Genomic DNA, 14,218 nt, shown 5'->3' on the forward strand with positions numbered 1-14,218 from the left:
ATCTTCTGGGAATGATTCCCATAAAGGAACACGACGTGAAGCAACCAATGCATGCACATTGGAGTGAGCAGGTGTCACACATATCACTAAAAGCATGTGTTACACTCCTGCATCATGACTGTGGTGCCCTGCTCTTCACCTCTACCTCTGGCTTCCTTCAAAAGTAATAGTTTGAATCTCGGATGTTCTTCATCAGAATTTGTGCAGTAATCTGCAGCAATCTTCAATCTTACACCTTGACTACTTACGTGATGCTACAGCCAGTGGCACTGGTTGATTATTTTACAAATGCAAAGGCAACTGCATTTCATATTATCCCTATCTGAACATTGACCCAAATAATGCCACAGTCTAAGATTAAGATAAAAAAAAAAAGAAGCAGAGCAGCACAAAGGTAAAGTGACCTGCTGAAATCAGAGGAAAAGCAAATATTAAGGGAAGAACAGTCTTTGCTAGGCCTATGAGATGGACAACTCTACCTAGTATTGCTTTTCTGTCTCTATTTTGTACAGTTTTGTGAGCCCCAAAGCAGCAAAAAGAAAAGCACTGTAGGATCCATACAGCGCAGTGTCAAGGAGATGGGTGAAAGACCACAGAGAACCTGACTCAGGCAGACGGACAGCAGCTCCCTGTGGATACGAGGGGCGTCTCAGGGCTGGTGTTCAAGACACACGGGATGTCCGCCACCATCCCCCTGCTCCCCTGCGACCACCAGGTTGGCCCTGCCGTGTGCTCGGTGCTGGGGCAGCTCGTCAGCTGGCACACATGTTGTGTCTTTTTCAGCATCAAGGATGAAACAGGGAGACTTTGTATGAGTTCCTTCCTTTAGAGGAGGTTGGGAAGGACCTAACATTCCCTCGTGTGGGATTCAACTCTTCTTGTCTTTCTTCACTTCACAGCACTGTGGGCGGATGATGCTTCCCTGCTGATGCGCTGGCACCGGAGGAGGGATTGGGAGAACTCGGGCGCAGGGCCGGCAGCCCCCTCGGGAGAGCGCACGGTCCCTGGGCATCCCTGGCTGTGGCCCCTTCCAGCCCTCCCTCGGCAGCCCCTGCGCTCACGTCTCTCCCCAGCACTGTCCCCTCAGGAGGGGCCCAGCTGCACCCGCCTGCCCCGGCCATCACCAGGCCTCCCGCCCCCGGCCCCGAGCCGCCTCTGCTGCCTCCCGGCCCACAAGTTCTGGGGCGCCCGCATCGGGCACGGGCAGGACGCGGCCACCTCCTCACCACCCCGGCCTCCTGTGCTGGCCCCGGCGCGGCTCGGCTCGGCTCGGTTCCCCGCCCCTCCTTCCTTTCCCCGCTCCCTCCCCCGCCCGCCCACAGGCGCACGCACCGCACTCTCTCTCACATACACACACACACATCGAGCCGATGCAGCTTTAAAGGGGCAGCTGCAGCCCGGGGGCCGCCCCACGTGAGGCCGGTGCGCTCCCGCCGACCGCAGCCCCGAGCGCTGAGCCGCGGCCGGAGCCGCCGGGGCTGGGCGGGCGGGCCGAGCGGAGCGGAGCGGCTGCCAGCCCGCCTCACGCCAAGTTTGATCGATAACCCCCTCCCGGCCCGGGCGGAGCAGCCTCGGCGGCTCCGCTACCCACCATCTTTGGGGGAAGTCCCTGCGTTGGGGGGGGCTGCTGGCGACGGGGGAGAAAGGCAATCTCGCAGCCAATGAGCCCTGCTAGACTGGGGTGAAGACGAGAGCAGAGGGATTTGGGGAAGGAAAGAATAAAAAAAAAGAGACGAAAGGAGGGGGACCATCCTCCCCACCACCTCCGCCAGCATCGCCACCACCGTTGATACCGCTCCGAGTCTCCAGTTGCGCCCATGCCTGTGCCGCCACTTTCGGTTTAGGGGCTGAACCGCAGGGGCTGAAGAAAATGGGGCAGAGCGCGCCCCGGACCCTCCTGCTGCTGCTGGCGGGGCTGCTGGGGGAGGCTCTGGCGGGGTTCCCCAACACCATCAGTATAGGTAAGCGCCCGCCGCGGCACCGCGACCCGCGCCTTCCCCGCCAGCCGGGGGGAAGTTGTGAGGAGGGGAGCGGGGGACGAGCCCGGGCGCAGCGGGGAAGGAGCCAGCCCTGCTCCGCTTCGTTCCCCTTTCTGGGGGCGAGAGGCAGCGGCGGTGCCTGGGCTGTGCCGGCGGGCGGCTGCGAGCGGCGCGGGGCTGCCCGCACCCCTCCGAGCGGCGGGGATCGGGTCCGCGCTCTGCGGAACCGTGCCCTGGAGCAGCGCATCCCGTGGAGCACATAATGTGAGAGAGTCGTGGCGTGAATCTGTAGCGACGTGCCCGAAAGCCGGGGCCGAGCGAGCCGTGAGGCTCAGGGCAGCGAGTGAAGCGGGGGCTGTTCCCTGCCGTCCCTCGGAGCATCGTTTCCCTCGGCCGCGCTATCGCTCCACCAGACCGTGAAACCGCACGTTTGCCACGCCGCACGCCGCCGTGTCCCCGCACATAACTACAGTGCCGATATTTTGGTAGTCTGGACAAGATTTAGGAGCCACGGTTCCCCAAGTTAGACTTTTAAATCTCTGTGTGGGCATCCGTGTAGAAGTGGCCTGGTTTTCAAGGTGCACCTGCAGCTCCAAGCGACTCATTGCTCAGGGGGCACCTGGATGTGGTGTGTGGCTTTAAAAGCCTAACTTTGGACTTGGAATATGTATTTCATGTCAGTGCTCTGTCAGAGTTATGTGCTCACGTTCAGGCTGCTCCTGTTCATTCTCCCCTGCAGTGTGCAGCAGGCAAATATAACTTATTGCCATTGTTTCTCTTCAAAATTAATTCTGAAATCCTTTTTCCTCTTTTCCTTTTTATTTTTTTCTCCTCACCTAGGTGGACTTTTCATGAGGAACACGGTTCAGGAGCACAGTGCATTTCGATTTGCTGTGCAGCTATACAACACAAACCAAAATACCACAGAAAAGCCCTTCCATTTGAACTATCACGTAGATCACTTGGACTCTTCCAACAGTTTTTCAGTGACAAATGCTTGTAAGTAAAGACCTGGTTTTAAAAAATATATTAATTTGTTATCTATCCTGCATTCAGTTCCTTCCTGGTAGCCTAGAGTTCTTGGTCATACAATAAATATAGTGCAACAAATGTGTGTAGTGACTGGAGGTTTAGTAGATTTGCAGCATTGTATGGAATACCTTAGGAAAAGTTCTCTCACCACCTCATCCCCTCAGTTTTGTTTTTCAGGAAAACAACCATGTTGTTGATATAGCAGTGCTGTGTAGCTGCAATCAGTGAATTGCTGATGAAAAACATCCCTTTTCTGTTGAGGCTACAACCTAGCTGTGTGAAAAGGCATAATTTGCAAATAATATACTATGTAGGGAAAAACCAGAAACCGCTGCTTAGAAGTGACCTTGAGAGGGAGAGGCTAGAGGGGCTTACTTGCCTCGTCTGCCTTGAAATACTGAGTTGTTTTCTTACAGTGAGAGTCCTGTGCAAAGCTGAGGAGACTGTAAACTGACACATACTGTTAGAGCTGAGGGGAGAGAAAATGGAATCAGAACACTTGGCGTTAGGAGCAATAGCTCTGCACAAGCAGTGCACGCATACAATTTGAGCTTTTATTAACAGAAGATGAAAATAGAACTTTGAGTATTGCTGATGTGTGGTGTTAAGATGCAAAATCTCTTACAGAGAGACTTGTGCGTGTTCTGCATTTTAAAAAGCATTCATTTACCAATAGTAGTTCCTGGATATTTGTTTTACTGATGTATCCAAGTTCGATTCTATACAAGTTTTATTGTAAGTTACTGAAAATGAAAGGAGTCCTCTTCCAAGGTAACTAATGCACTTTGCAATGGGAAGATACATGTCTGCACATGATCTAATGGACCGCTGAATGCAGTGTACTAACTTCACGTTATGAACAGGTTTCCTCTCACAGTTTGCACGTTTATACTCGCGGTGTAAAATGGTCAAAGAGGAAGCATTGTACTGAAATAATGAAGTGCTCAAGTACAGAAAAATAGCATTTTTTGCCTTAAAACAATTACGTGTTTTGAATAACTTATTTATTTTTTTATTTGCAGGAGATAGGATAGTTCTTACATTCCTGTCCCACTGTATATTCTGAGAAAGTTGATGGTTAAAAAATATACAGTAAGGAAATACTTGGGCAAATTTTGGATTGATATTCTAACATATCCCCCATGTGACTGCTTCTTGGTAGTGCAGTGTTACACTCTCCAAAGGACTTTGAAGCAGAACCTTTAAAACATTTGTAGGGGGGTTAATGATGTAATATACAATAAAAATACTTGGTAAAGTGGGAAAAAATCGTAAATAAAAGCATGTCTCTACTTTGCATCTTATTTTACTAATCCTATCCAGCTTCAACAGCTCTTACAACAAACATCAGACTATTAATCCTTAATCAGTGTAATCCCTTCAAGGGGCTGCATCTCAAGCGCAGTTTCCTAAATATCAATTATATGGATTTAAACTAAATACATTGAACTACTTGGGTGATTAATTATTAATTGTTTTTTAAAAGTTGTTACCAGCTCTTCCCCCACCAACAGAAGTGATCCACACACTTGTTCAGTATATTTAGTCAGTGTTTTACTCATCTTCTGACATCTAATGATTTTTGTCAATGCTTATTAAAAGCTGTGGCAATTTTAGTAAAGTGGGATGGTTTTCTGTAGTACAGGGCTGCATGTTCCAACACCCATATTACCAGTATAGTAAAATTGGGAAAACTTAAATCTCTGGAGAAACTGTAAACCAAAGATGTACCTACAGTAACCTATTTTAAAGCAGAAGATGTGAAAAAAGAAACAGACGAAAGAAAAAGGTGACCTTGTCTGTACTGTGTCAACCATCTCATAATACTGTTGATAAGAAAAGAATACAGTGAGTCTCAGTCACCAGTCATAGGCTTCAGTAGCTCAAAATACAAAAAGCCCCATCAGAACAGTTATTCTTTTGAATCTGGTACCAATTAACTTTGAAAGTCAGAACACTTAATGTGTATCAATGCATTAGGATGAATTAATAGCTCCTCACACTACCTAACCAAAATTCCAGCCTTTAACTGTATCTTCATTTCTTATGGGAGTGGCAGATAATTTCAGTGTGCTGCCATATCCATGAAAGAATTCTTTCCACAACATTTTTGCCTCACTTGGAGATAAGCATATATTGTCTCCAGAGCTGTCACACAGCCGTTTGATCAATATTTGCAATTGGCAGGGTTCCATAGGAGAGAAACCTGCAGTGACTCTGCCTTCACTGGGGAGGGAGGCTGAGGCTGACTTTGTGGTGGGATAGGTACAGGAGCTGAGAGGAAATTGAAGAAAAGAGCATGTGTAGCCTGAGCCTAGTGCCTGTACTAGTCAGTATCCATAAAGTAATACCTTTCATTCTCTTTTGCATTGATTTGTATGATAATGACTGTAGTAAGTGTTCCTGTGTGCAGGAATTGAAGGGGCTCTGCTCAGAAAGACTTAGGTTCTTACTGTGCAGCTGCACATCCCGTTTGATGCAATCTGGTGCATTCCAGAGGAGAAAAAAAACCTTCTGAAGTATTCTCATGAGCCTGAGAAAAATAGCCCACCTCTGCTACGGCAGATTTGGCAATATCCCAACCTGGGAACAAACTTGTTTAGAAGCAGAAGAAAATTCCTGCCCTAAGCCCCTCCCTCTCATTTCTTTTTCAGTTAAATGATGCATAATCTGATTTATGTACATGTATTCCCTGCTTTGCTGCTAGCACCAAGCCTCTCTGTATATTTAATTTACACACATTCATACAGTATTTATCCACACTGTATTTATCTACCCACTTATTTATTTAGCTGTATGATATCTTAACAGAGAACAAATGCAAACACAGATGAAAATTCTAGTGTATTTAAAGGTGAATTGAAGTTTATCAGTTGGCTCTAGGGAAATTATTACATTTCTTAAAATGTGCAGCTTTTTGCTATCAGTAGAAACAGAAAGCAAGCTAACTTGACCTAAGAATTTATAAAATCAAAATCAGGTTATATTTTCTTTTAAAATGCTCATGTAGGGAGTGAGCTAGCTTTTTCAAATAATATGAATATGACAACTCAAATATATAAATTTGTCACTGAAGCAATATCTCCCATGCATTTCTCATAATCTGCTGAAGGATGTTGGTGTTAATGTTGAATTGTGTGTATAGCTCTGTAGATCACATTCCCTAGAAATAACCCACGTCTGTGGTTCTGCTCTGCACTTGTAGTGCACTGTACTAACACTGCTCCAGCCTCTGCAGTGTCAGCTCATTAGCACACAGATCTCATATTCCCTCTCTGCACTGTCATTGCAAAAAATTGCTGTTGTACACCTTTACAGCCAACAAATGTGCACTTGCCTTATGTACAATTTTCAAGAAATATATAGAAAAGTAAACTAAACCTTATGTATATTCTCCCTTGAATTTCTCAAAGCATTTTTTTAATGAAAAGCATAGTTTTCATTAAAATCTGTTGATCATGTAATGACAGTGGTGGGATGTGTGCAGATGAAAAGGGGCTGTGATTGTAGAATCTAATTAATCTACAGATAGATTCCATCTCTTAGCTAAATCTAACCTATCAGCTGCAAATTCTTGTACCATTAGTTTTTCTGAGTTTTTTTCTTATGTATCTTCTAAATCCAGAAAGCTTTTTGTATTTTACCAAATATACATATGTAGTGGTTTGGTTTTTTTTTCATGAGCTTTCATTTTTCAAGAGACAAAAAAAAAAGAGGGAAGATGCAAAGACATGCTAACCTTAGGTTGCTAAAATCCTGTAGGTGGTTGTATTGGCACTTTCTTGAAGGGGTCTGATTTCAGACTTGTAAAAATTTGCTTTAGCATCCTTGCAGTCCTTGTGTTTAATCCTAAAAATTCAGCTTGGGAGATTTTAATGGGAAAAGTGCATGTTCATTGTTGTGAGAGTGTTGCAGAAAATGATACCTCAGGACTAGTAGCAGACAGTTTTTGCAGTTCCACCGAGCTGCTCCCTCTCCCGAGGCACAGGTGTGGGGGTGTGTGTGCTCACAAGCACCCTCGCTCGCACTGAGCGCACGTGCGCAGGCCCACGTTTCCTTTAGGTGCTGTTCAGCATTTCTTTTTGCCAGTGGGCAGATAATTTGCTTCCCTTGCATCTGTGTGCTCTTTGGCCAGCTGGCAAAGGACACTGATGCTGCAAGTGGTCAGCTCCCTTCTGCCAAAAGCATAAGCATGTGTTGCTGAAAGCATTGCCAAGTTTGGGCCGGGTACTGCTGGTTTTGCGGGAGCAGCGAACACAGGGGAGATGCCTGAACTCTCCCAATATGGAATATACTCTGGTTTCTCCAGTGTTCTGTGATAAAACACCTGGAAATGTGCTGTCTGCACAACTCTACTCATTACAGACCACTGAAAATGCCTTTCATGCTGCAAATGCACTCAAGTATCGTGTGTACCTGCTGTATGACCAAGAAAAGCAGCTGGCTTCAGTTTAGGGATCAAAGCTTTTGCATTATTTGGTCTAGGTTGAAAGGTGAAAGGTGTGTTCCAGCTAACATTTGTTTCCACTTCATGGCAGAGCAGATAATTTGTCATGAAACTTAATGTGATCTCAGTGTTAGCAGAAGGAACCATACCACTTTCAAGCTATGTTTTATTATTTCTTATATTAATTTCAGAATAAGTTTACTCTCCTCTGCTGCATACATTACATTTATGTACTGTTTAGATGCTAGGATACCATTTAACTCACACAGTAGAGATGGAAAAAATACCTTACAGGGGTGGACACTTTTTTGAGAAACTCTGAGTTCATCAAATGAATAAAGAGTAAAGCATGGTAAAGAGTGCCATTTACTTGTTTAGTTTTGGAAAGATTTTGTGCAGATGCAGATGTGAAATTGTTCCATTTTCCTATATAGCACTGGGCCTGGAGGACCCATGGGGCTATTGGAGCAGGTTGGAGAGCTACTGATTAACTACACCTTCCCATGAAATACATAACAGCTGGAGTTTATCTCTGGGAGGAAATGGAGATGCCATGATGGGAAACTAGCCTGTGACAGAAGCTTTTAACAACCACAAAAAAAGCCCCACAGTTTTGTTGAAGGCTGATTCGGGAGCTTGTCCAAGAGCTGCAGAAAACAGTGGGTTTCTTTCCTCTGGGTTCACTGTGTTCAGTGTCTGGGAGGTGGGAGGCCATCCTACTGCCAGTGTAGGACTGTTATGCAAGAAGGTGTGAAAGGAGAGAGCTGATGTATTTTCAGTGTTTCTTTATTGTCACAAACCATCGATTTAACATTTTCCATTTAAAGTACATATTTTGTCATTACCAGTTTTAGAATGCTAATTTTGATTTAGTTTGGCTTCCTTAAAATGTTTTAGAATATGTTATTTTTGAACCATCAACAGTGTATTTTCATCGTTCATTTCAAACCAAGCCAACCGATATAAATGAAAACCTGCATTCATTTATTGTGAGGAAGGTGTTGTGTGAATTGGTTTTGGGCATTTAAGTTACAACCTGAGAGCAGTACTTTCTATGCTGCTGGAGAGCAAGAGATCACTGGAAGACCATCACCCCTTTTCTAAGGAAACTCATAAGGCAGCCTAAAAACTCTGTTCCTGTTGTCAGGAGGTTTGCTATATGAAGGCTTGTACTCCACTGGAACAACGTGGTGATCTAAAGCCAAAAATTTAGAAATGATTGATGTAGATAAAACCACTTTCTGTGAAGCTGTGATGATCACTGCAGTGAAGCAATTTCCAAATTTCACCCATGGAGATTCTGTTCTTCTAAATATGTATGCATTATATTTCCTGTCAGAGCCAGAGGCTTCCCTATGTTGTATCACCTGCTTTATATTGTTGTTCATCTTCAAAATATCAGATGCCTTTGAAACTTCAAATTTGAAATCATCTTTGAGTTTTCATGTGCAGCCCTCTGATAGAGACTCCAGGGTAGACACTCCTGCTCTGCTGCTGGGCACTAATAATTACCACACAGCCTCACAGAACACACTCCAGCCTGGCTATTTGGAGACATTTCTATATCAGCAGATATAGAATGCAGAGTTCATTTTATTAGTGCACAGCAATGTGTGAAATATTCAAAGGCAGTGAGTACCCTTTCAGCTGGTCTCACAAAGATGTGTTAGTGGTGATACTATTGTGTACACACAGAGCAAGAGAGAATCAGGTGACAGGATTTCTGTGTAAAGAGAAAGAGTGAACGTAGGAACGAGTTATGTCAGTGAATCCACTGAGCAGTCATTCCTGCATATCCTTGCCATTGCATCTGAGGCTCTGGATCTGTTTTATCTTCTTAACTGTTTCTGAAATAGCAAGTGGCAATGTGCAACCCTAACACAAACACCACGCAGGAGGCACAGAAGCCCTTAATACATGAGGATCAATCTGCAGAGACACAGTGCTGTGGATAACTTGCCCAGGCACTTGTAGGAGGGGTGAATTGCTTTCCTGGAATGGATAATAGTGCAGCTGAGCACTCTTCTGCTGGAATGGAGTGACCTGTCTGGTCACTTGCATGTAATTATTTAGCTAGACTGTTTGGATGTTTTAGATATGCTGAAAGTTTTTTTGCTTGGTTTGTTTCAAGTGCAATTTACATGTTTGCTTTCAGTCCACTTATAATTTAAGTGATTGGCTTTGAATGCTTGGTCCTGCCCCTTTGTTGGGGCAGATATTTGCTGGAGCTTGTTCATATGTAATGTTTGAAATTCAAACAAGAATTTAAAAAATAGGTCAAGAATTTAAAAAATAGGTAGGGCTGTATGGGTGCTCCTGTAGCTTGAGAGTTTTTTAGTAAAAGGACCATCTTTAAAACCATATGCAGCTGTCTGAGTAAGAGATAGCTAGTGTCTGATGGTGTATAGTCTGTGCACAGCCATTCATTTTGTGTATATTTCATTATTTTCACACATCTTTCTCCTGGGCTGATGTGTGGAATTGTGTTTGCTGATTTCACCATGGGTAGTTTTGTCGCATGCGAACATCAGGGATTTGGGCCTAGCCTATCTGGTAAAGGGACTGAACCTGGGAAATGGTGGAATCCTCTGGTGGCTCATAGCATGATTTGGAGTAAATTGAATTGTCCTGTAATAGCACGGTTTTGCTGTCTCTTATACAAGGGTAGTAAAATTTACCTCTGTCTCAGAGGTACTGCAAGGCTGTTTCCAGTAAAAAACTTGGAGAGCTTAGGCTAGCAGAATCTTCTTCGAGTTTTGATCCCTTTTTCCACTTCCTAAAAAAGACAAACCCAAAACCAAAAAACAAAACAAAACAAACAAACAAAAAAAAGCCAAGAAGAAAAAAAAATCCCCACCAAAATCCAGCCTACTTTTGATCCTGTTGAAAGATGAATTGAAATTGGCAATTACAAATTTGCTGTCCTTGCTGTAAGAAGATGTTCATTCCCACTGATGGACCTGGGAGAACATGTGTCACAGCCATACAGCAAGCCAATCTGTCACTTGGCTAAGGAAGAGTTTTCAGCTCTTTACCTGAAATAAGCAAAGCTGTTGGAGAGAAAAAATATTTGATACTGGAAAGTTTTTTGTCTGCTATGCCCTTTGGGTCTTTATAATAGGTCTGGTCCATACTACTGCAGCACAGCATATGCCGAATTCTTGCCTACCTGACCCCACACTCTGACTGCTTATTTGAGTGATGGGAGGAAGACCTGTCTTTGCTAGAAGTGCTGCTGTCTGTTGATTTGTCCCAGTGAGGTGTGCTGTAATCAGTATCTCACAGCTGCTAGCTTTTCCAAGAGATGTGCAGCAGTGCATTTCAGGGGTGGCTGCCTCCCGGGATTTCTTTGTCTCATTTCCATTTCAGAGATCTCAGTCTGATATAGGTGCTGCAGCCCACTTAGTGAGCATGGATCAGGTCTTGTGGATCACAGGGTTGCTGCATCATGACACACATCTTGATTTGTCTTTGTACTCTGCTGTGCATGCTAAATTCCCTAAAACTTTTTGGTGGTTGTCATTGTAATTTGTGTTTTTCTGCTGAGGAGGAGCTGCAAGGGGGAAGATGGCCTGTGGAGAAGTAGTAATGGGAAAGTTTTTTCTGGTGAGGGACTTTTTGTAGTTTTTGTACAAGAGAGCATGGTGAAACACTGATTTTTACCAGTTACAGAGGTTTTGTCTTCCTTAGACTTTACCACTTGTGCCACCAAGTTTGAATTCTAATGAAGTCTGCTGGTCAGAAAACTCAAGTTCATGCATTCTTTTTTTTTCCAGCAGTTAGATGAGAGCTAATTAGTGTCTATTGATTTGCAACGGACTGACCCCAAGTCTAACCCTGGATTGACTCAAAACTGTTAGGGGGATTCTAAATTATCTAGCAAGTTTAATGTACTCACCCATCTTTCTCTGAGGTGTTTGTGCAGTGGTCAAGTAGCATCCCCAGAATGGCTTCACTACTGTTGTGGAATATGTGAAAAGCACTTCAACCGAAGGAAGTGCTGAATGAGCGAACATTCTGCATAATACCTAACTCTGAATTTCTTTTTTAAAACATTGCTTTTTGTGCCTATTTGCTTATGACTTCTTGATGAATAGAAAATGGGCTAAAGAGAAAAAAGGAACATGATCATAATGTGCCAGCTAATCCTATTTCTTTCCTATTTCAGCCATGTCAGCAGAGTGATTCTCATGACTAATGATAGTTTTTATATATTTATATTGAATGCGTTGGCCAGCTCAGACCTACTTCCTCTGTAGAACCATTATCCCACTGTTCTATGCATCCCAGAAACTAATTGTATATCCCAGAATATCATGATTGAAATGATGGGAGCTATGTGACTTGCTAATCTTTCATTTCAGATGTAGTTCCAAAAAGGTTTTAAAGATTTAGATTGGGATCAACCAATGTGAGAATTAAAAATAAAAGCTTTTTTTAATAGTTTCAGACCTAAAAAAAAATTACTCAGCTTCAGTTGAAGTCAAATGTTCTGTTTTGGAAATGATGATTTCTGTTTTGTGCATTTTTTTTCCTGGTTGAAACAATTTGGTGAAGCTTATCCACATTAGCAAGACATTTCTGCAGGCACAAATCTGCATTTTTCATATAAAAGCATCTGTTCTGTCCAGTTTTCATAACAACATATAGATTATGGATGTGAATATAAAATTGCGTGTGATTTGGAAGAAATCCTTCTTTTTTTCAGGGTATATATTTCAAACTGCTTGTGATGGATTTTATGGATAGACGACTTTTGTCAGTCAAAGTATGTATAGCATGTCTTTCCACACCATCTACAGGCAATTTACTTTATTACCTGGAGAGGCAGTGAGATGAGCCCAAAATTGATCAAAATGAGACCAGTTAACCCTCCTGAAGTTTTCCACTACTCCAGTTTGGTGCTCCAGATGCAGAAGCTGCTCTAAAGCATGGATCAGTGTAGCTTTCTACATGCAGAGAGTAGTAAATGTTGTGAAGGTTTCTACAGCTGCAGTGTTCTGTTTCAGAGGTGTGTGTTCATATGTGTCAGGTGTGTTTTACTGACTGTTACAGTTCTATATAGCAAAAAAAGGAATTGCCAGGGGTAATACTTAGCAATGCATAACTGCAGTGATTACTGGGACCTAATGTTTAGTTCTACCTTCAAAAAAACCTACCTTTATTGTTCTACCTTCAAAAAAAAAAAGGGAAAAAAAGCCTCTCTATCCCATTAGAATAAATAGGGGCAGTCAATGTGGGTGCAGTTTGTGGTGATTGGGAGTGGGGCTGGCCCAGCCTCATCCCCAGTGGCACAGCTGTGAGCAGCAGGTGAGCAGCACTGACAGCACTGAGCCATGGAGTGCCCAGGGGCACTGAGCAACACCAAAGGGAGCAGAGGGCACACAGGGGCAGTGCATCAACAGGAGGGGTGTAAAAGGTTGGGCTAAAGAACAAGAAGGGCAGATGTTTGCAACCTTCTGAAGTGATCTGGTGTATGGGCAGGTGCCTGAAGCCTTCTGATGTGGTAAGGTGTTACTGTGTATGGGTGAATGCTTAAAGCCTTCTGAAACTGTATGGTGACACCATGTGTGTTGTGGCTGTCTCAGCTGTGATAGTCAAGATACATGATGGGGTCTTCCTCTCATGTGATTTACACGGGGGTAGATTTGCAGTAGCTCTGTAAAATCAGTAAAGGCTAAAAACAGAGTGGTCCCTCCTGGGGTGTTCCTGGCTCTAAGTAGGGACTGTGGGTCCAGGATAGCCAATGGATTCTTCAGGGGAGACCCTGAACATCTCAATCAATAGCACGCCTTTCCTCCAGGACTGTGCAGCTTCTCCAGACTCTTGACTTCAGCAACTAACTGAATACATCCTTGTGTTGCATTGCACATTATTTCCTTCTGGAACTTTGGGAAATTTAGCAAAATGATCACGTTCAGCAGTAGTAAGTGTCCCCTTATAAATGATGCTGGGTATCTCAGAAGTATCTGTAATAGACTCTGTAGAGCAGAATCTGCCAAGGAAAGATTTCGTTTTTCAGTTGAAACAAAATAGTGTAAATCAAATAGTCTCCAGTGGAAAGTGCTGACCCTGCTTTTAGCAGAAGTCACTTACACTATATCTACTTTCAGATTTCCTTTTTTTTCCCCCTTTCCCAACTACAGGTATATTTTTTGGAGCTGTGAAGCTTTCACTACTTTTCTCTGCATCGGTTTATGTGTTTTGCAATTCTTTTATGAACAGAGGCTGTGTGACATTAAAGACTGTAGACTCTTCTGTGAAATTTAACTCCTTGTGTCTCTTAGGTGCTTGCATGAATAGTGATAGTCTTGACTGAAAAACTTTGCACCGTTTTCTGAGTCATTCTAGAGATAATTCAAGAACAAGTCTCTGGTAGAACAGGGTCTTTTGACTGAAGCATAAAGCTAGCATTTTCATTTATTTCCATGTGTAAAAACACACTGTTGTTTTTCATAAATGGGGAACCTGTTGTGGGTAGTGATGCTAACTCCTGCATCCTGGTCAGGTTCCAGCTTGGATCAGTATCAACATAAATCAGTTATTCTCCCGAAAGCTTTATTTAGATAAATTATCTGCACTTCCTGTCTTAAATTCTTATTGTGGTGTTCTGCAGTGCTAGCCCCTGATTCACATAAGATGCATTTGAGATTTGAGGCAATCTCTGCATATGCTGGAGGATACAATTTGGTATTAAAGTATATTTTTCCTTGCGGGCTTTTCTGCAAAGATTCTGTGCTTCCTTGGTACTGTCTGGAGA

General features: G+C 43.6%; 1 protein-coding gene across 4 annotated transcripts in view; it reads left to right on the forward strand.

The window, feature by feature from the left end:
- Positions 1-1,599: 1,599 nt before the first annotated feature.
- GRIA3 (glutamate ionotropic receptor AMPA type subunit 3) overlaps positions 1,600-14,218 on the forward strand; it is a 143,672-nt gene continuing 131,053 nt past the window's right edge. For all 4 annotated transcript variants that reach the window (XM_041485258.1, XM_041485257.1, XM_041485259.1 and 1 more), the window contains exons 1-2: positions 1,600-1,961; positions 2,820-2,978. In XM_041485258.1, coding sequence (XP_041341192.1) covers positions 1,871-1,961; positions 2,820-2,978 — 250 coding nt within the window. In that variant the 5' untranslated portion in view covers positions 1,600-1,870. The remainder of the gene's footprint in view (positions 1,962-2,819; positions 2,979-14,218) is intronic.

The sequence above is a fragment of the Pyrgilauda ruficollis genome, unplaced genomic scaffold (assembly GCF_017590135.1).
Source record: "Pyrgilauda ruficollis isolate IOZ18807 unplaced genomic scaffold, ASM1759013v1 scaffold7, whole genome shotgun sequence".
Taxonomy (NCBI): domain Eukaryota; kingdom Metazoa; phylum Chordata; class Aves; order Passeriformes; family Passeridae; genus Pyrgilauda; species Pyrgilauda ruficollis.